General features: G+C 36.2%; 1 protein-coding gene across 2 annotated transcripts in view; it reads left to right on the forward strand.

Moving 5' to 3' along the window:
* LARGE1 (LARGE xylosyl- and glucuronyltransferase 1) overlaps nucleotides 1-20,817 on the forward strand; it is a 360,189-nt gene that overhangs the window by 78,846 nt on the left and 260,526 nt on the right. The window contains exon 2 of one of the 2 annotated variants that reach the window (XM_026694958.2): nucleotides 4,378-4,561. In XM_026694958.2, coding sequence (XP_026550743.1) covers nucleotides 4,456-4,561 — 106 coding nt within the window. In that variant the 5' untranslated portion in view covers nucleotides 4,378-4,455. Of the gene's footprint in view, nucleotides 1-4,359; nucleotides 4,562-20,817 lie in introns of those variants that run through there. The other variant, XM_087968395.1, reaches the window with a different exon arrangement.

Consider the following 20,817-nt stretch of genomic DNA (forward strand, 5'->3'; position numbering starts at 1 on the left):
AAAATTGACCTGGAAAACCAAGGCATATACGAAGTCCCCTGTGCATCATGCCCAGCCACATACATTGGACAGACCAATAGAAGAATAAGTACCCACCTGGATGAACACAAAAATGCAGTCAAAAAGCTGGAACACACTTCCTCACTAGTCCAACACATGGAAGCCACAGGTCATAGCATCAACTTCAATGGCACCAAAACCCTAGCCACTATAGAAAACCCTAGCCACAGAATCATCAGAGAAGCCATTGAGATTGAAAAAAGACCAGAAAGCATGAATAGAAGAGATGATTCCATCAGGCTGTCAATCATTTGGAAGCCTGCACTCACAAACAAAAAAATCTCCACACCACAAGCCAGGCAAACACCTGGGCACAAACAGATCCCCCCTGATACCTCCAGCTCAAACACACCCCAACCAGGCACCCAGATGAAACCCAGCCTCCTAACTAATGATAGCCGTCCATTTACCCGAAGCCAAGCTGCACTAAAGGCCTCCAATAAAGTAACACAATGCTGCCAGCCAATCAAGATACAAAAAGAGCCAAAAAACAGATAGAAGATATTAGAAACACCAATCAAGCAGAACACAGCAAACTCCAAGACCAATAAACACAGACCAAGACTCCCAACCAATCAGGATGAAGAAAAAACCATTCTGGCACAGCAATAGGCTGCCCCAAATTTAAATCTGAAACCACTGTAAAAGTCTGACTCACAGACGAACACTATACAGAAGCCTGATGATGGCAGATGAGATTCTGCTGAAACGTTGCTACAAATGTATACAATCTTCAATTTAAGAAATAAAGAGGTATGATTTTGGCAACTGTATACATACATTTTGGAGGTTATGTAACACCTTTTCTTTTAGAGGGCTGTAGGCTGTGAAATGACCATTGCCTTCCTAATTGCATTTGTGCAATTGTGGCACTTCAATTTGCTTCCCGTCTTTTAATTTATAAAGAGTTTAAAACATAAGAGAAGAATAAACTCCACTCTGGTTGAAGTTCTGTGGGTTTCTCAAAAGAATTTAAATGGTATTTGGAGATACGTATTTTTTCCTCTATTTTTTTCTTCTGAGAGAATAGAAACACAGCATTATAACACAAAAATACACAAAAAAACCACAAGGTAAGACCATTTGTTATCTGTCTTGCTGCTTTCAATGGCCAAGATGGAACATGCTATGGGTGAGTTATATTTATACAGAAAACAGCTGAAAGCCATATGAATGCTCAGTTGAAAATGTAAGCTGAATTGTTGATGTGAAAAGAGCTTTGCATGTTATCACAATTATACATTTCCAGGTGACATCTTCCATTTGTGAATGTTCTTGATCCAAATATACTGATGTGAAATTTGAATTTCATCAGTATGTCTTTTTAAAACTTTATTGTGATTCTTTATGTCACTGCAGCTAATGTTCAATTGGTTCAGCACTGAAATGATTCAGCTATACAGATTATCTTCCTTGACTTCTTTGTGACTTTGTTTTTTCTTTTGTGCCCCTTTTTTCTTCTGTAAAAATTGAACATATTTAAAATTTGAAAGCAAGTCTATTTCTCCTTATTTCCTCACATTTGACTTGTGTTTTGTAATCTCAGGAGTGATGTATGTCACCTGGTTAGAACAGTTAAGGAGTTAGCTAAAGTTTTTTAACATTAACTGAATTCTGGCTAGTATGTTTCTGTAGAACTGATGGTGACATTGCTAGCTCTTCATAGATTGCTAATTAACATTCTGTAGTTTGTATGTTATTTCAATTTCTATAGCATATTTATCAAACAGTTAGTCAAATCTTCATTATGGGTTATAGACCTGCATATTATATAACATGTTTAAAATTCATTGTTTTTATAATATATAACTCATTATTCTCTACTATTTCCTTCTAAAAAAAGGAAATGATTGATATTCCTATTTTTGATAAGTAGGAATAAGATTTCTGTAAGAGATTTTGTAAAATTTAATTAATGCATTGTTACAATTAACTGAGATTTGCATCTCCCGTATTTATGTTGCTGTTGTTGAGTGGTGGAGGGAGGGCAAATAGAACCCAGTTATATCACAGTGATTGTGCTGTTTGTTAACATTATTCCTGTTATCTTCAGCACTGGAGTTTTAAGGAAATTTGGAGCCACACTGTTATTACTAATTAAAATATCACCTTCAGCAAAAAGGAATAGGCATCAAGGCATCATTTTTTCACAGATTTCTTTTTCTAAATTAAAATTTAAACGTTTACACTCACACAAAATTAGAAATAACATATAGTAATAATTTCTATTCCTACAATGAAGTGAATGTTACACAGCACAGTGAACATATCATAATAACAGATGAATGCAGTATTACTTGTTTTTCCATGTGAAAATTAGGCAAATAAAACATAGCTACTGATTCTCCAAGGAGAATAAAGTCTACTAAAAAGTTATGTGTAGCATCTCTCTCTCTCTCTCTCTCTCTCTCTCTCTCTCTCTCTCTCTCTCTCTCTCTCACACACACACACACACACACACACACACACACAGAATCTGAGTCATACATTTGGCTACTACTAATTTTAATGTGTAAGAATTTACTATTGCAGATTTTGCTGCATTTTCCAATTTCAGTATTAAATCTTTCCTTTATAAAGGAAAGTGCTATGTGATTCTCTGACAATGGCATAGAGATTAAATGGAACAAAAGAGGTATTTGTTAAATATTAGATTAATTATTTAAGTTATTTAAGTTCTCTATGGAACTTTAGCACTACTAAATCTTTGCTTTCCAAAGCTGTGCTCATTGTATATATTCTCAGCCCTTAGGAAGATTTTTAATTACAGTTTTGAATCTAGACTTGTGAATTAGAGAATACACTTTCCTTTTTGTGTGAGAATGCTGCAATTGTAATATCTCATTGTATATCTTGAAAGATAATATTTATATTAATCATTGAATCATAACATTTTGATTTGGCCCAGATTTTGCCTTCAGATTCTTGAAGAAAGGAAATAATAATGGAACTTACTTTGCAAGAATAATTAAGAGTTGTTACTGCTAAGTGAAATTCAAAATCTTCCTCTGTCTTAAAATGATTAGTAGTTAAATGAATAGCAGATATTTTCTTTCTCAATTTGTGGTTGGTATAACATGCTATGAAATCTGAATGGAGATTATATTATCACTTAATTACCAGTATTGTGCTAGGAAATATGCTGCATGCCTTGATTAATATTATTTATTTCATTAAAGGTCATTGCATATTAGACAAGGGTAGTGATCTAACTTTAGCCATGGGAGATAACTTCAAAATAGCCAGTGAACAATATCCTCCTTGCTGAATTTTCAGGTTTTTTTTTTTCTTACTGTTCTTGATACCATTCTTGAAATTATTCCACTTTGTTTGATTTGATCCCAAATCCACTGTGTCTAATTTCAATAATGAAATTAATTTGTTTTTAAACTCATATTTCCTTCAACAGGTTGCTTTATTTTTTCAATGAATACAACTGAATGTGAAATTAACAATAACAACAACTCTGTTTTGCTTTTACATATTATTTTGACTGCCATTTTTAGAAAACAAGACGAATGGTTAAAGTTAGGAATTTAAAACATAGAAGTTAAACCAAGAAGGTTTTGTGCCAAATTTCTTTTAATCCAAGTTTCTTTAATTATCAAGCTAGTGATGGTAGGAAATAATGCTAAGAATGAAGAATAAGAATTAGGGGGCGTGCATAAGCGCACCAACGTGCCTACCGTCCCTGTCCTATTGTTTCTCTTATTCTTTTATTTTTCTTATATGTACCCATTTCATGTATTCACAACTATGTATACACTTATACTTATTATCTTGTAAACAATTGGCAAATGAAATAAATAAATAAATAAATAAGTCATACTGATCCAATCTATCCAATTTCAAAGTCATTTTGCAGCAATTATTTATTGCTAAGTGATGCCCAAAAATATTAACAAGAATACAGGAAAGGTTCTTTTTAACTACATATCCCATATGTTTGCCAACTCTTACTTTCATTTACAGATATTTACAAGGTTACTTATATACTGGAAAGTGATAAAATAAAATGGCTTTTGTTATTCCCATTACTGTTCGCTATAGTTTCTGTTTCTTTATTGTTGTTTTAAATAAAACATGTGGTATCTGAGCTAGTATCATACACTATTGATTTATGTTCTTTCATCATACACGTAAGGCACATATTTATAATTTCCTACATTTTACTGTGCATTGACTTTGGGCTGGGTTTTGCAGCATGCATGGCTGTTTTTTAATCTTAGTTTTGCAGGCGCTATGAAAAAGTCTAATTTTTTTAAAGTGAGAAAGAGCTAAGCTGCATATATTACATTACATTACTCTTGCTTTCAGATAATATGTGGGAGACTATGGACTCCATGCTTCCAACATAGGAACAGGACCAGGTTGGGAAGCTTCACTTCAGAGAGAATGCTGGGAATTTGCAGAGGGCGACGGAAATTCCTGGCTGCCTCTCTGACTCTGCTCTTCGTTCCTGCTATAACCTGGATTTACCTATTTGCTGGGAGCTTTGAAGGTAAGAAAGAAAACCTGCTTGATGTTAGAGTCTGGGGATTGGTGAGTTCAAGACTTTTCATCACTGTCACTTCAAATCTAGTAGCCTTGAGACAGATTGGATGAAGTTGTTCCCTCTCCTGTTTTCCTCATCTCCTGAGGGACTAGGAAGAGGAGGCAAAGCTGTCTTTGTGTAGTTGTGACACTGTCAATATCTATATTCTTGATTGTCAGGTTCATTCACTCCTGTGGGTATATTTGTTATGAGAACTGAAGTATACATTGATTTATTAACAGCTTAGACTGATTTTTCTCCAACTGACAATTTGGAACAAGTATTTCAGCAATTAATTCTGAAGCTTTGAAAGGAAGATATGATATCTATACATTTCTGCCTTATTTACTTATGTATTTATGTGTGTACACAGCTGTCTCAGTAAAGGCAGTTTCAGAACTGATGGCAATGTAGTTGAAAGTAATCTGCATGAGTTTTTGATGTAAACATTGTGCATTAGATGTAGTTATTTAAGTCTTTATTTTTAGTAGTTTTCAAGGGAACAGCTGTATTTTTATTATTATAATTTATTTAGTTTTAATGCTCAAAAAAGCTCAGTCAAAGATGTCATGCCATAGGAAATATTCTTTCATGTTTTGAATGATTTATTTCCTGTATTAAGCCTTTACAATTTCTTAGTGATTTTTTGTCTGTTTTATGAACTTCAGGAAAATGGTTTAGCTTAATGTGAGCATTTTTATTTTTCCAGCCATAGAATACTCCATTCTTTTTCTCCCTTCCTTGGCCACTGAGCTTGTTAATAGCAGTTAAAAGAGTTGAGAAGTTTTTCCTTTAAAATTTTATTCCCCAGATTCTCCCAAAAAGTTTTTTTTCATAGATGAATAGAATAGAATACTTTATTGGCCAAATGTGATCGGACACACAAGGAATTTGTCTTGGTGTAAATACTCTCAGTATACATAAAGAAAAGGTACATTTGTTAAGAATCAAGAATCATAATGTACAACACTCATAGGGTACAATCAACAATCAAATCATACTAGGAAACAGTCAATATAAATCGTAAGGATACAGGCAACAAAGTTACAGTCCTACAATCACAAGTGGGAGGGGATGGGTGATAAGGAGTGATGAGAAGATTAACAGTAATAGTAGTGTACACTTTGTAAATAGTTGAACAGTGTTGAGGGAATTATTTGTTTAGCAGAGTGATGGCTTTCGGGGAAAAACTGTTCTTGAGGAGTTGAAAGGAGTTGAAACAGTTTATGTCCGGGATGTGAGGGGTCTGTAAATATTTTCACAGCCCTCTTTTTGACTCGTGCTGTATACAGGTCCTCAGTTGAAGACAGGTGGGTAGTAATTGTTTTTTCTGCAGTCCTAATTATCCTCTGAAGTCTGTGTCTGTCCTGTTGGGTTGCAGAACCAAACCAGACAGTTATAGAGGTGCAGATGACAGACTCAATAATTCCTCTGTAGAACTGTATCAGCAGCTCCTTGGGCAGTTTGAGCTTTCTGAGTTGGCGCAGAAAGAACATTCTTGTTGTGCTTTTTTGATGACGTTTTTGATGTTAGGTGTCCATTTTAGGTCATGTGATATAGTAGAACCTAGAAATTTGAAGGTCTCTACTGTTGATACTGTGTTGTCTAGTATTATAAGAGGTGGTAGTATGGGAGGGGTTCTTCTAAAGTCTACCACCATTTCTACAGTTTTGAGTATGTTCAGTTCCAGATTGTTCCAGTTACACCACGAGGCAAGTTGTATAACCTCCTGTCTGTATGCAGATTCATCGTTGTCTCGAATGAGACCAATCACTCTTGTGTCATCAGCAAACTTCAGTATTTTAACAGATGGATTGTTTGAGATGCAGTCATTGGTATATAGGGAGAAGTGGAGATAGAACAGAGCCTTGTGGGGGCCCTGTGCTGATTGTACAGGTATCGGATGTGATTCCGCCTAGTTTCACCTGCTGCTTCCTTTCTGTTAGGAAGCTTATGATCCACTTACAAGTGTGTTCAGATACTGCTAGTTGGTTTAATTTACTTAGAAGAGTGCCTGGAATGATGATATTGAATGCTGAACTGAAGTCTACAAAGAGGACCCTTGCATAGGTATTTGGAGATTCCAGGTGTTGTAGTATGTAATGCAGAGCCATGTTAACAGCATCATCTGTCAATCTATTTGCTCGGTGTGCAAACTGCATGGGATCTAACAGCGGATCTGTGATGGTTTTCAGGTGGGACAGCACAAGCCTTTCAAATATTTTCATAACTACAGATGTTAGAGCAACTGGTGTGTAATCATTCAGTTCCTTGATGGAGGGCTTCTTTGGCACTGGGATGATGGTAGACCATTTGAAGCAGGAAGGAACATAGCACATCTCTAGTGATCTATTGAAGATTCGGGTGAAGATGGGGGCCAATTGGTCAGCACAGACTTTTAAGCAGGAAGGAGTTAATTTGTCTGGCCCTGGTGCTTTTCCTGGTTTCTGTCTGTGTAGTAGATCTTGCACTTCTTTTTCTGTGATCACCAGAGGTTGTAAGCCCAATGGATTGGAGCCAGTTGTAGGAAGCTTGGCTGTTGTTGGCGTGTTTGAGATGTGGGTTGTGGAGATAGGTGGCTGTAGTTTCTTTTCAAACCTGCAGTAAAACACATTCAGGTCATCTGCTAGTTGTTGATTTCCTTCTGCCTGGGAAGGAGGTTTGCTGAAGCCAATTATGTTTTTAAGAGTTTTCCACATGTTTGCTGGTTCATTTGTTGAGAACTGATTCCTTAACTTTTCAGAGTAGCTTCTTTTTTCTGCTCTGATCTCTCGTTAATATGTTTCTGGCCTGGTTGTACAGCATTCTGTCACCTTTTCTGTAGGCTTCCTCATTGGAGTGACATAGCTGCTTAAGTTTAGCTGTGAACCAAGGTTTATTGTTACTATATATTTGCAGGTTCCTTGTTGGTACACAGAAGTCATTGCAGAAGCTAACATATGATGTTACAGTATCTGTGAGCTCGTCTAGATCTGCAAAGGCATCTTCAAAAACATTCCAATCAGTGCAATCAAGGCAGGCCTGGAGTTTCAGCTTTGCCTCATCCGACCAAGTCTTCACTGATTTAATTGTTGGTTTAATGGTTTTAAGTCTTTGTCTGTAGGCAGGTACAAGGTAAATCATGCAGTGGTCAGAGTATCCTACAGCTGCTTGTGGTAAAGACCTATAAGCATCTTTTACTGTTGTGTAGCAGTGGTCTAAAGTATTTTTGCCTCTGGTGGGACAATTTACATGCTGGAAATATTTTGGGAGCACTTTCCTTAAATTTGCTTGATTGAAATTTCCTAAAATGATGGGAAGGGAACCTGGGTGTTTGGCTTCAGCCTCCATAATTTGATCAGCAAGAGTTCATAATGCCTTGTTTACACAGGCTTGTGGAGGAACATACACAGCTATTAGGAGAAATGAGGAGAACTCACTTGGAGAGTAAAATGGCTTGCAGTTGATGTGTAAAGATTCTAAGTTTTCATCACAAAGCTTATATATTATAGTTATATCCTGAGACCAACTGTTCTTGATATATAAACATAATCCTCCACCCTTTGTTTTAACTGATGTCTCTTCAATTCTGTTTGATCCAAATGTCTGAAATCCTAGGATGTATATGGTGAATTTGTGGATTAAGCCAGGTTTCAGTAAAACAAAGAACAGCTGAATTATGAAAATCAGAATTCCATCTATTTAAGAGATGAATTTCATCCATCTTGTTAGCCAGTGAGTATAAATTTGTCAGAAAGATTGAAGGGAGAGGAGTTTTTTTTCCCCCTATTCCTTAGTCTGTTTAAAATTCCCACTCATTTACCTCGTCTCCTCTTCTGGCTTGGTCGCTTCTTTACTTTCTTTGCTGTAATCCATAGCACCGGGGAATTGGTTAGAATCTCCTCTGTGTTTGCAAAGACAGGGGTGCGGGGGTGGGGAATCAGAAAGCTGCTCCTTAAGGAAACATTGGCTAATTCTCATGAGTATGAAATCCGTAGTGAATTGCAGATAATAATAAGGAATAAAGAAACCATTAGAGAGCATTTCACCGAGGCAGCTGTCATCGGCGCCATCTTGGCTAAAGACCATTTGGCCATTTTGAGACTAAGAAACAACCTATGAAATCAGATCAAGGACCAGTCTAAGCCATAATATTGATTTATTCTTATATTGTTCCAGAAGATCTTTGAAAATTAATTTGAATCAATGGTGCTTTGCCAAACAAATTTTAGCTTGTTATTTTTAGTACCTAGAGCAGGAGATCTTGGATTTTACTGTTTTAATTAATTATAACATTGATTTTTCTTTTGTGTTATAACAAGTTCTATAAGTTACTGGGAATTATTAGGTTTTGGGCAGTGGACAAATCTCATTGATAAATAAATATTATTCTCCTAATACTGTAGTTTTTAAAATAGTAATTTTTAAGCATTCCATAAGTAACTTCAAAATATAAGAACTCAGGTATATTTTTTAAGAAACCTAAATGAATTGGCTAAAGACTTATTTGGTAATTTGTAAATAGAGTGGAGCTAGGCAGTTTTGATGAAAGAATAAAACATGTTTGACCACATACATAAAAAAATATAACACACACACATAAATGTTTATATTTTATTGACATCTAATTGCTGTTAATAAATAGCTACAGTACTTATTTCCACTACTAATAAGATACCTGGGGAGAAAAATGCTATTTCCAAGCTTCTTTGTCTAACAGGGAATGAAACCTATATAGCAAGCACCTACAATTCCCAGGTTAGTGAGAATTATTACTTTAAAAAATGATCTTGAAAGAATAGCTAAATATACATTAACTTGGAAATACAAGAGAATAAGCCTTTATTTTAAATCCTGAACCAGTGAATAGATATAGGCTCTAATTGTTATATATTGCTATTGCCAGGCCTTCAGTTGTAGTTGTCTTTTTATTTTATTATTATTTTTTTATCAAATTTATATGGCTGCCCATTTCATGAATTGTACACTGGGTAGTGTACAATTAATCAAAACAATTAAAAATAACATTTAAAACCCTTAACAATTACAAAAAAATTAAGCAAAACCATGGAAGAATAAATTCAAGGTCTTACATGTAATAAATCATTTCATGGGCTTCCCATTTCCATGGTATTCCAAGCTTGTTGACAAAACCAAGTTTTAAAGGATTTCGAGAAAATCAGTAAGGTCAGGGCCAATCTTACCTCAGAGGATGGGGATGATATTCCACAAGAGCCCTGCCATAGTTCAGAAATATCATCTCCTTGGATGATGGTGATGATGATCTGTCCTAGGCCTCCTACAAAGCACTAAGTCAATTCTGATTCCCGGCAAAAACCTCTTTTATTACATTAATGTGAATTTATTTTATTCACAGTTAGCCAACAGCTAACTGTGAGCTCAGACCTTTATCAATCCTGGAACATGACCCAGTAAATAATTCCACACTCAATGCTAGCAGGGAAGAGCTGGGTTATATAGACAAATCTCCACGAGGCTGGAACAAACAAATAAATGAACGAGTGAGTTAATTCCTGCAAAAGCCTTCTCTTTTGCTCCTTCTCTTTTGCTTCTCTTTTAATCCTGATGGGAGGGGCCATTAAACGTCCACCTGTGGCCTTACTCCCACGTTGACCCTGAGTTCTTAATTGTGCCTTCCTTTTGGCAGCACTGCACATGCGCAGACTGGGAACTGGTTCCAGAAGCCCCCCTGCCTCACTGCTCTCTGAACCCATAGGCAGCTGATGACTGCCAGCCTGACCTGGCCCCATCTCTGCCTCTAATGCAGAGCTCTCATCCGAGCCTTCCTCAGCCTCCGGGAATAGCCCGGGTTCCTCCCCAACCTCCTCACTACTGTCCTACTCTGCTGACAGCTTAACCAGCCGCTGGCGGGCCACAACAGATGGAACTTCATAGCAGATGAGATCTCTACCATTGCCCTTCTCTCCTTGATATAAACAAGGAGAGTTAGTCCCTCAAATAAACCAGTTCATTCCATGTAGGGCTTGGTCAAAAAAGGAAACCACAAAAATGGAGGAAAAAAGAAGCAGTGTTCATGTACGTATAAGTAAATATGAGTTTTCAAGCAGAGTATTAAACTCTGACCACACAAACTAATATTGATCAGTCTTTTGATCAATATTAATTTGATCAAATTAAGTCACCAGTTCATGATCGTACATTGAGTGACATTGATTTGCCATTACAGAATAATAAATTGTTTCAGGATCCAATCTGGGTTGCTCAGGGATCAAAGGTTTAGTCTTCTGAGTCTTCGGACCTGGGCTGGAGCCCATCCTCAATGCTCCAGTGTGAGTCCAAAACCTTGGAAAATTAAACCTCAGGTTCTGGTGATCCAGATTGGATCCTGCAACATTATCCTGGGACACATATATTTGTCTTCATTTGTAAATAGATTGTTTTGCTAAGCTGCATGTTTGCTAAATCCATAGTTCTTCATTTTGGTTAATACCCCAAATGTATGTATATACATTAAAATTATTAGTGTATTTAAATCTTATTCTTTCCAAAGACATACTACCAAATATATGGCCAAAATTATTGTATGAATATAATGAAAAGACTGATCAGTATTAGTGTGGTCAGAGTTTAATAATCTACTTGAAAATTCATATTTATTTATACAAATATATACACTGCTTCTTTTTTCCTTTTTTTCCCATTTTTGCGGTTTCCTTGTTTGACCTTTAAAGCCCTACATGAAATATAACAGAGGTGCAAACGTGTGTGTGTGTGTGTGTTTGTGTACAAATATCTTCTAAAATAATTTCTGTATTAGAAATCCTAGCTTTCATAAAAGGATATCATGTGCTTTGGCTAAAATTTGGTTTCTTCTACCATATTGGAATATGCCAGATCTAACTGCTGCTATCTTTACCATTATGAAGTGATTAGTAATCTAATATAATGTACACCTGCTGTATCTTATCAAAGATGTCATGAAGGACATTATGTGAAAGCCTCAATTGACTGTGGGTAGTTGAGATCATTATAGTAATGACTTTGGCATATGCAAAATTGAAATTGAGAATCTAAAAGAAATAAAGTATTAAAATTATGTTAATTAAATTAAAACTAAAAAACAGGGATGGCATATTAGAACTGAATAAAAGTTGTCTGATCCTCTGTTATGAATCCATGCAAGAAATGAATTGTCTGGTTGTTAGAGATAAAAAGGTTGATCCATCATGTGTCTACTTTGCAAAAATTAATTCCATGTTGATATTTATTACATAAATAATAAAAAATAAAGTTATAACCAACCTGCTCTTATGGAACTGGTCCTATTTATGAGATTTATGATTACATAATATGAACTAGGAATCATTCTAGAATCTAGACATATACAATAATGATAATAAATTAATGAACTGTGACGTGCCACAAGTCTGTCCAGGTTAATTGCATCAAATACCTTAATCCAGCTACTGCTTATCCAACCTGATCTGGCCACAAGGTCATCCAGGCATGCTGGATATTCTTACTGAACCATAATTCCCAGGTGCCTTCCTATGCAAACAAGCAATTTTATAATGCCATTCTTATTCAGCCTGGTGACAATAGTGTTTAGATAGGCTGTGAAATTACATCTCAGTCTTGAATAGAGAATCTTAGACTAGAGTAATTGATTCTGGCATCAGTCCCGGTCTTGGGCTTGACTGAAGTGTAGAGGGCTAGGTGGATGGGATTGTCTGATTCCTCTTTTTCCTCTGAGGAGTCTAACGTGGCCAAGTTTCATGAAGTTTGAAAAGGATATTGTAGAGCAGGAAAAGTACAAAATCCTATAGCCAAAATTATCTATTCTTTTATTTAAAAAAAGATGCCATTTAGGAAAAAAAGCAATCAGGAAAGCTCATATATAGTTTAGATAAAAATAATAAATAGAAGAAGGGGTTTATCCTGTCTTAATTTTAGAATCCAGATACATCCAATGAAATTGAATTATGGGAGATAATAAAAAGGATCTCCGTTCTCAATAATGTGTGCTGAAAACTATGAATTTCTACATCATAAAATATATTGCAGTCACCACCTGAGGAATTTCAAAGGAAGCTTAAACAGATGCAAGGAGGATAAGAATTTTAATAGCTAACAGTCATAATGGCTATATATTAACTTCAGGATCAAAGACTGGGTGCACTTTAACAAAAATGCAAACAGGAGGATGTTAGTGTATTCACATCCTGTTTGTTCATTCTTCATAGATATTCCTGGAATAGAATTTTGGATCAAATAGGCCTTTGGTTTAAGCCAGCATTGATAGCTCATTTTATTTTCTGTCCAGAATCTCCTGTCAGCTATTTCTACTGAAGATCCAAATTATACAGTTATGATAGAAACTTCTGTTTGAGAGAGCCCTCAAGGGACAAATGTAGATACTCTGTGTAAACGCCCCTCCCCCCCCCAAACTTAATAGTAATCAATTTGAGCAAAAGCAATGACTTTCCAAGCATCAAAGAAAATCAAGTGGGGTGAGGGAGGAGAGGTTTGAATCATGCTGGTCTCCGTGTCCAGTTCCAATAAAGGAAGTCAGGCATGATCAAAGCAGGCACACTGTCTGCTAGAAAGCGTAGGTATGGTAAACAAGGACATGGTGAAAAGAATAGTAATTTGGTAATAGCTCTTTTTTCTACAAAAGAGCTGAGGCCTCTTATAAGTAGTACCCAAGATTTGTAGTATCCAATCCTTTTTGAAGGACCCTGTTTGTAATATTAATTGCCTGATTTCTGTGAAGAAATCAGACTTCTGTGAAGATAGATGAAAATTTTGCTGAGGATTCATACTCTCTTTCCTAGGAAGGTGGCATGTTGGGTGGGCACTGAATAGAGTACTGGTGAAGTTTTTCTTTACTGGATACCTGTTGACCCAAGAGACTGGTTGCATGAGAACAATAATGTAAAAGCATTTTCCTCCCAAAGTGCCTCAGCTTCCCTCATACAGTTTCCATTTCACCAGCATTCCCAATATGAACTTCCTCTCTTCTTAAAAGGAGAAAATGACAGCATTAATCTAATTATTTTGCATCTTCATTCCCAAAAATCTTATATTTCAGGTATATATAATCCCATCTTTCAGTTCCTTGAGGCAGTTACCAGTCTGAAACCTAAGTGTCACTCAACAGGAAGCTAAATCTTGAGTAAGTGGAAAGAATGCCGAGATTGCAGCAGTGTGAGATTTGTCCAGGTTTGAATTTCCTGCCTATTGAACTATGATTTAAATTGCTGCAGCTTCATGGCTGAAATATACTTTGCATGGAGAAAGTCACAGTTCTTAACATCTTCATGAAAAGTTGAGGAAAATTCTTTTTTGATGGTTCCAATGAACTATTTGTTTTGCTTAAATTGGCAGAAATGTTTGAAAATGATATTTGGGAAACTATTCAGGTTTTAGATTTTTTTTAAAACGAATTGATAAGTTTTTTTGTTTATTTTTAATGTTAATAACCTGACTGGTTTACTTTATTTTTATGTAGCAATAGCACTCAGACTTATATATCACTTCACAGTGCTTTGCAGCCCTCTCTAAGCGGTTTACAGAGTCATTGCCACCAACAATCTGGGTCCTCATTTTAGAGACCTTGAAAGGATGAGTCAATCTTGAGCCTGGTAAGAACTGAACTGCCAAACTGCTGGCAGCCAGCAGTCAGCAGAAGTAGCCTGCAGTACTGCATTCTAACCACTGTGCCAGCACAGCGCAGAAACTGATGCAATAAACATATATAAAATACCCAATAAACATTTTCACTTTTTAAAAACAAACTTTTGTTGAATGTTGGGTAAATATATGGACAGCCTTCTTTTGCCAGTTAAAGCTTGGGGTGGGAGGAAAGGTATTTGCTTTTGAATGGTAGAGCTCCACTTACAACCATCCCCATCCCATTTGTATCTTTGGATTCTGCTATGTCTTCTGGCAACATAGTTTGAAATCTATTTTCAATGAAAGCACTGGATATGATAATAAGAGATAGGCAGAATAATAAGTGAAAACAAGCAGCTCTGCAATGATTCTTCTTGATTGGAATATACCACTTCAGTAAACTTCTAAATGTGAATTATGGTCAGAACTTCACCAGAATCTTGATTATAAATTTGTTCATCAGAGTAAAACAATTATCTCACAAATAAACTTTTATTTTTGCAACGTAACCTGGTGACATTATGCTCATCATTCATTTTTCAGTTGTTCTAATAACACACTTTAAGGAGGCTGCTATCTTTCAGCCTGTTCAGATTGCACCAGTATTAACCAACAAATTGGGGGGGAAGGAAATAGTAAAGCTTGAAAAAGAGAATGAATCTGATTTCCTGGTATATAAATATACAATATTTGAATGAGCGGTAAAACCAAACTACTTGTGGTTTTTGTTAAATTGAGAGAGAATGTCAGAAAACTCAATGATATTAAATGATATTAACTCAGTGAAGCCAAAATCTGATTTTTGTCCCTTTAGAACCTGCCTGTGCTAAATGTAATTCACCAATACATGTCTACCGAGACCTGAACCCCCTTATCAGTTTTGTCATCTCAGACTAATTGCAAATCCAAACACTTGGTTGGACCCCTGGTGCATTGCTGTAAGTGTAGTATGGTAGCTTGTTTTAGGGCCGTGATATGGCACGCGTGCTGGAAGTGGCATGCAGAGCCATCTCCGCCGGCACACGAACCGTTGCCCTAGAGCAAGTGTACTGCCTACCCACCAACTGATTGTTGGGTAGCTGCTGTGCATGTGCGGGAAGGCGTGCAGGAGATGCATGTGCATGCACAGAAACGTGCAGTGTGGGGGGGGCATGCGTGCATGGGCAGGGAGTATGGGCCCCCCACATGCATTGCCTTATGTGTGCTGCGCATGTGCACGCATGCACTTTTGGCACATGGGGACGGAAATGTTAGCCATCACTGCTTTGGGGGGGAATCTGTTCCACCTCTAGGATTTATAATAAATTTATCAACCTGCTTTACCAAGCTTATATTAAATGAGATAATCCTGGCTCATTAACAAATTAAGTACAAATGTGCTGTCTTCAGTTTTAACTTAGCAAAATGTGTGGACCAAAACAAGAGCCACTTTGGTATATTAATTAAAGCATTAGATTAGAATGTAGGAGACTGAGTTCCAGCCCTTCCTTAGCCACAAATGCAGCTGGGTAACTTTGGTCTAGTCACACTCTCAACCCTAGAAAAATGGAAGTGGCAAACCATTTTTGAAAAAGTTACAAAGAAAACAGCAGGGACCTGCCCAGGAACTTTCCAGATATCAAGGGTGACTTGAAGATGTGAAAACTAAAAAAAATGACTTTAATCATGCAGTTCATTCTAAAGTCCCAGACACCAACTATTTCTGTCACCTATTGAAAGGTATTTACAACAAATTCTGGACCTGCTCTAGGTAAACTGTTGGTCTTCCAGTGAAGTAGAAACTCTCCCAATTTATCAGTCAATTTAATTGTAATGCGTATTCATGTAAATGTACCATATTTTTAATTGATAATCCTGCAAACTAAAATGGAATAGAAGATAAATACATGATTAACTTATTTTAATAAGGGAGCACAACTGTATTTCATCAGTGAAAATTATTTTTTTTCTGACTGTACAGGTAAAACATCTATAATAAGATTACAAATAAAAAGACTCTTCAGATGAAAGTGACTGGAACAGTTCAAAACAGCTCTTTAACATGTCAGGCAACTATGCAAATAAGATTTCAATTTCATCACATAATACTGTGCATTAGTTCACCAAATAAATGCAATTAATGTAGGAGAAATTATGTTTACTTCTTATATTTTATGCATTAAGAATTTAAGGTGTTTTATCCTTTAAAATGTTTGCATCATGAACACATTAAAGCAGTTTTAATTATTTAAAGTGTGTAAACTGCTGGTGTTATGCAGGGTGACTTCATTGAAATAGCACTATCTTAAAAAGCTTTGCAGATTGAGTAAACAAATGATAAATATAGTTATTCCCTTGCTACTCTCCTAGTTCTTATTTAATCTCAACAACATTCAGGACTTTAGTTTAATTAGTGTTACCCACTACTTTTGGGACTGGAAGAAAACTGTATCCACACAAACTTTGCTACCCACTCTAGCTATCTCTATCCTGTCACAGCAGCAATGCTGGGAAATTATGCAAGCATAAATGTGGAAATTAGGAACAGGGATAGCAAATTATTCTAGCTTTATTTCCATTCCATCAAATTTCTCCAACTGATTGGACAACATATATCATAAAGTCAGGCTGGAAGAGGAAAGAGTTTTGACAGAAGTCTTGTCAGTTGTGGTCATGTATCAAAATGTGCTGTGATTTTGCACATGTGTTTTACACAGATATGTTCGAGGAGAAATTGGTTACTGCTTCATTGGGCAGTCATTTCCCACTACCCTTGGTGCTACAATGTTCAGACTGACCCAGGATTTCAAGCTTGAGACTGTCTTGGAGATCAGTCAGGTGCAAGGCAGGAGTCCATTTTGAAAGAATCTGACTTTCCTACTGCCTAAAATGGCCCTGGGAGGATGGCCCTGGGAGGAGAATGGCCCTGGGAGGAGATGGGGGGGCATTCATAGCAGCCTAATATAGCCAATAGTCTCTCTCTCTCTCTCTCTCTCTCTCCCCCTCCCTCCCTCTCCCCCTCTCCTCTCCCACACAAACACACACTAAATAGGAGGAAGACTATGTTTGCTACTTTGAGTTATTTCTAAAAAAATAATAAAAGCAGGAAAATAAATAAATATGAGCATACTACTGATAGGATGAATGAAAATATTTGTGATTGTTTCATTGCAAAACTATGGTGAGATAAGGAGAGGAAAACAGGTATAATTAAGGAAACTTAAGGCTGTTTCAGGTATGGAATAGGAATGAGATGTTAAAAGGACTCATCAGAAAAAAGAAGCTGTTGAGCAGGTTTCTCTCATATTTAATTCTAAATGAAGAAAAGTTCTTAGAGATAAATTAGATTACAATATTGCTCCCAATGATCATTGTCTTTTATAGATGACTGAAGATTTGAAACAAAACTTCTCAAAACCAATCAGATAGCAGTCCTTTTCATTCTTCTTTCTGCTTGTTTTAACATCCCTACATTTTTCTCTTCTGTATCTCCACTTGTCTTACTATTCTGCTTATCCTATAAACTCTTCAAAAAAGAAAACGGCAAGCTCCATACATTCACCATAATTCCTAGCCTGGGAAAGAAGATTCTGGTAGATGTAAAATCACTCTTTTACTGAATGGGTGGACAACTGCTAACACATGTGGACAAATGTGGACAAGGTACCATATATACTGTACAGGTACAGTATATGTGGTACCGTGCTCAATAGTAGTAACTGTGAGAGGGATCTTGGAGTCCTAGTGGACAACCATTTAATATGAGCCAGCAGTGTGCAGCAGCTGCCAAAACAACCAACACAGTTCTAGGCTGCATAAACAGAATGATAGAATCAAGATCACGTGAAGTGTTAATACCACTTTATAATGCCTTGGTAAGGCCACACTTGGAATACTGTGTTCAGTTTTGGTTGCCATGATATAAAAAAGATGTTGAGACTCTGGAAAGAGTGCAGAGAAGAGCAACAAATATGATTAGGGGACTGGAGGCTAAAACATATGAAGAATAGTTGCAGGAACTGGATATGTCTAGTTTAATGAAAAGAAAGACTAGGGGAGACATGATAGCAGTGTTTCAATATCTCAGGGGCTGCCACAAAGAAGAGGGAGTTAAGCTATTCTGCAGAGCACCTGAGGGCAGGGCAAAGAAGCAATGGGTGGAAACTAATCAAGGAGATGCAATTTAGAACTAAGGAAACATTTCCTAACAGTTAGAACAATTAATCAGAGGAGCAACTTGCCTCCAGAAGTTGTGAATGCTCCAACACTGGAAGCTTTAAAGAAGAAATTGGATAATCATTTGTCTGAAGTGGTGTAGGGTTTCCTGCCTAAGCAAGGCAGGGTTTGCCTAGGGTTTGCCTAGAAGACCTCCAAGGTCCCTTCCAACTCTGTTATTCTATTGCATTCTAAATCCAATCTGGGTTTATCAGATTAAATGAAGTCTTCATTTAAGTAGGCCAGTCACTTTCAATATATGAATTGGGACTGCAGAAAGTTAAAGAAATATTATTGGGCTATGGACAACTCTAGCTAAAAAAAAAATCCTAGTACTTTTTCCTCATTAAATTAATATGAAAATTGAATATTAGTCACCCTTTTATCCCCAAATTGCTACTTATGATAAATTGCTAGCATTTCACCATTTTCCTATGTTGTACTTCAGAGGATGGATTGTAAGGTAGCTTCTCAAAGGAATTATTATAGAACATAAAGAGTTTCATATTATCTGGAGTACACATTTCTATCTCTCTGTACATAAGTTCTGGTTTTCAGCAGCTTTAGCATATGTTATTTGAGCTCTTGCTAATATGCAAAGAAGTGAGTAAATCTACACATGTATTTGATTTTACTTCTTGTAAAAAATAATTTTGTGAATATTTAGTTCATTTGTTGTTTCAAATTGTTATATTGCCAGCTCCTAGCATATAATATCTGAAGTGCAATAATATTATCAATTAAAACATACACAATATTTTAGAAAAGTTTGTCTGAAATTTTTTGAAGTTGTTTAAACTCAAGTTTCAGATAATATATCCACTCAGAAATCTTTATGTGAGTCAACCACATTACACAAGGTGTTACTCTTTTATACAGGTCATTTGAATGAAGTCATAGTTGCAGTCTATTAGTTGGGTTTCACACGTTAAGCTAATAATTGAAAAAAATAATTCCTGTTTGGGACAAGAAAGATACCAGGCTGTCTCAATGCTAATTGTAGAACTTATGTTTAACTCACTTATAAGAGATGATATGGCTAGTTTCTGTTTGTATGTTAAGTTAATAATTAAAGGAAAAACACTTTTTTAACACTTAGAGAAATTTAGTATTAATGGTTATGGATCGTTTCTCTGCACCAACATCATGGGTTAAAACTTCCATTCCATAAGAGAAATATTTCCTTCCTCACTGTCCATTGTCACCAAATAACAGGCTTTGACAACTATCACTTCCATAGGTATCCTTGGGATGTTTAATAATCTGGATTTACAAACTCACTCCTTTTTATTTATTTCTTCATTCCTATTGAATTTTGTCAATGTAACTCCTAATTGAAAATCACTGTCAAAAAGAAAAGAAGGATGTCTTTCCTTCGTGCAAAGCTGTCTCATCAACTGATGTTTTTGCTGGAACTGGATGAATTAAATCAAGACAGCTGTTGCAAAAAACCCAGTCTTCTAAGCATTACTGTATTCTGAGTGTTTCATTGAACATTTGCATAGTATGATTGAAAAAGACATGGAAAGCTGTCATGAACTTTTGATAAGAGTTTTTGCTCTCATTGAAATATGAAATTGATATATGCCCAACTAAAACAGTAAATTAATTACCCTGATACACTCTGATTAAAATAATAAAAATTTATTTCATAGTAAGTTGCTCTATGAATCATACCCTTGGCAAGCTGACATATATATTAGTTGCTATTTGCAGATGGTAAAGTTTCCTATGTGATAGTTGCAAATATGGATTTTGATACAAGGTCATCCTTGACTTATGATCACAATAGATACTGTTATATCATTAAGTGATGTTCTCATTAAGTGATTCGTGCCTGATCGTACAATATTTTTTTTGCTATGGTCATAAGTAAATCACTATAACTATTAAGCAAATTATGGAGATATTAACTTGCCCCATTGACTTTGCTTGTCAGAAGTTTACCTGGGAAAGTCATAATGTGATAACAGGATATTGCAGTCATGCTGGTGGCCAGGTGCTCAAATTTTGATCAAATGATGATGGGAATACTGATGGTCCACAAGTGTGAGGACCTGTTATAAGTCACTTCTGTCATTGCTGCTATAACCTCAATGATTAAATGAAAGGACTACCTGTTTTATGTCATCAAAATGAATTTATCCATGATAGGCTTTTGGATGGAAGAGTGATTGAACTAATATGCAATAATATTTGAGAAGAAATAACTCAATTTTGAAAATTTATCTTTAATTTTGATTCTGTGGCCCCCAACCTTGTGGGCACCAGGGACTAATTCCATGGAGAAAAATGTTACCACAGACTGGAGGGAGCTTTGTATGCTGCCTGCATCCTATGGATGGTGCTTCTCTTGTTTGTGTGGCCTTATTGCTGGTATGCCAGTCCACAGA

The sequence above is a fragment of the Notechis scutatus genome, chromosome 6 (assembly GCF_049901735.1).
Source record: "Notechis scutatus isolate UNSWTSFEM ecotype Mainland chromosome 6, rNotScu1.2, whole genome shotgun sequence".
Taxonomy (NCBI): Eukaryota; Metazoa; Chordata; class Lepidosauria; order Squamata; family Elapidae; genus Notechis; species Notechis scutatus.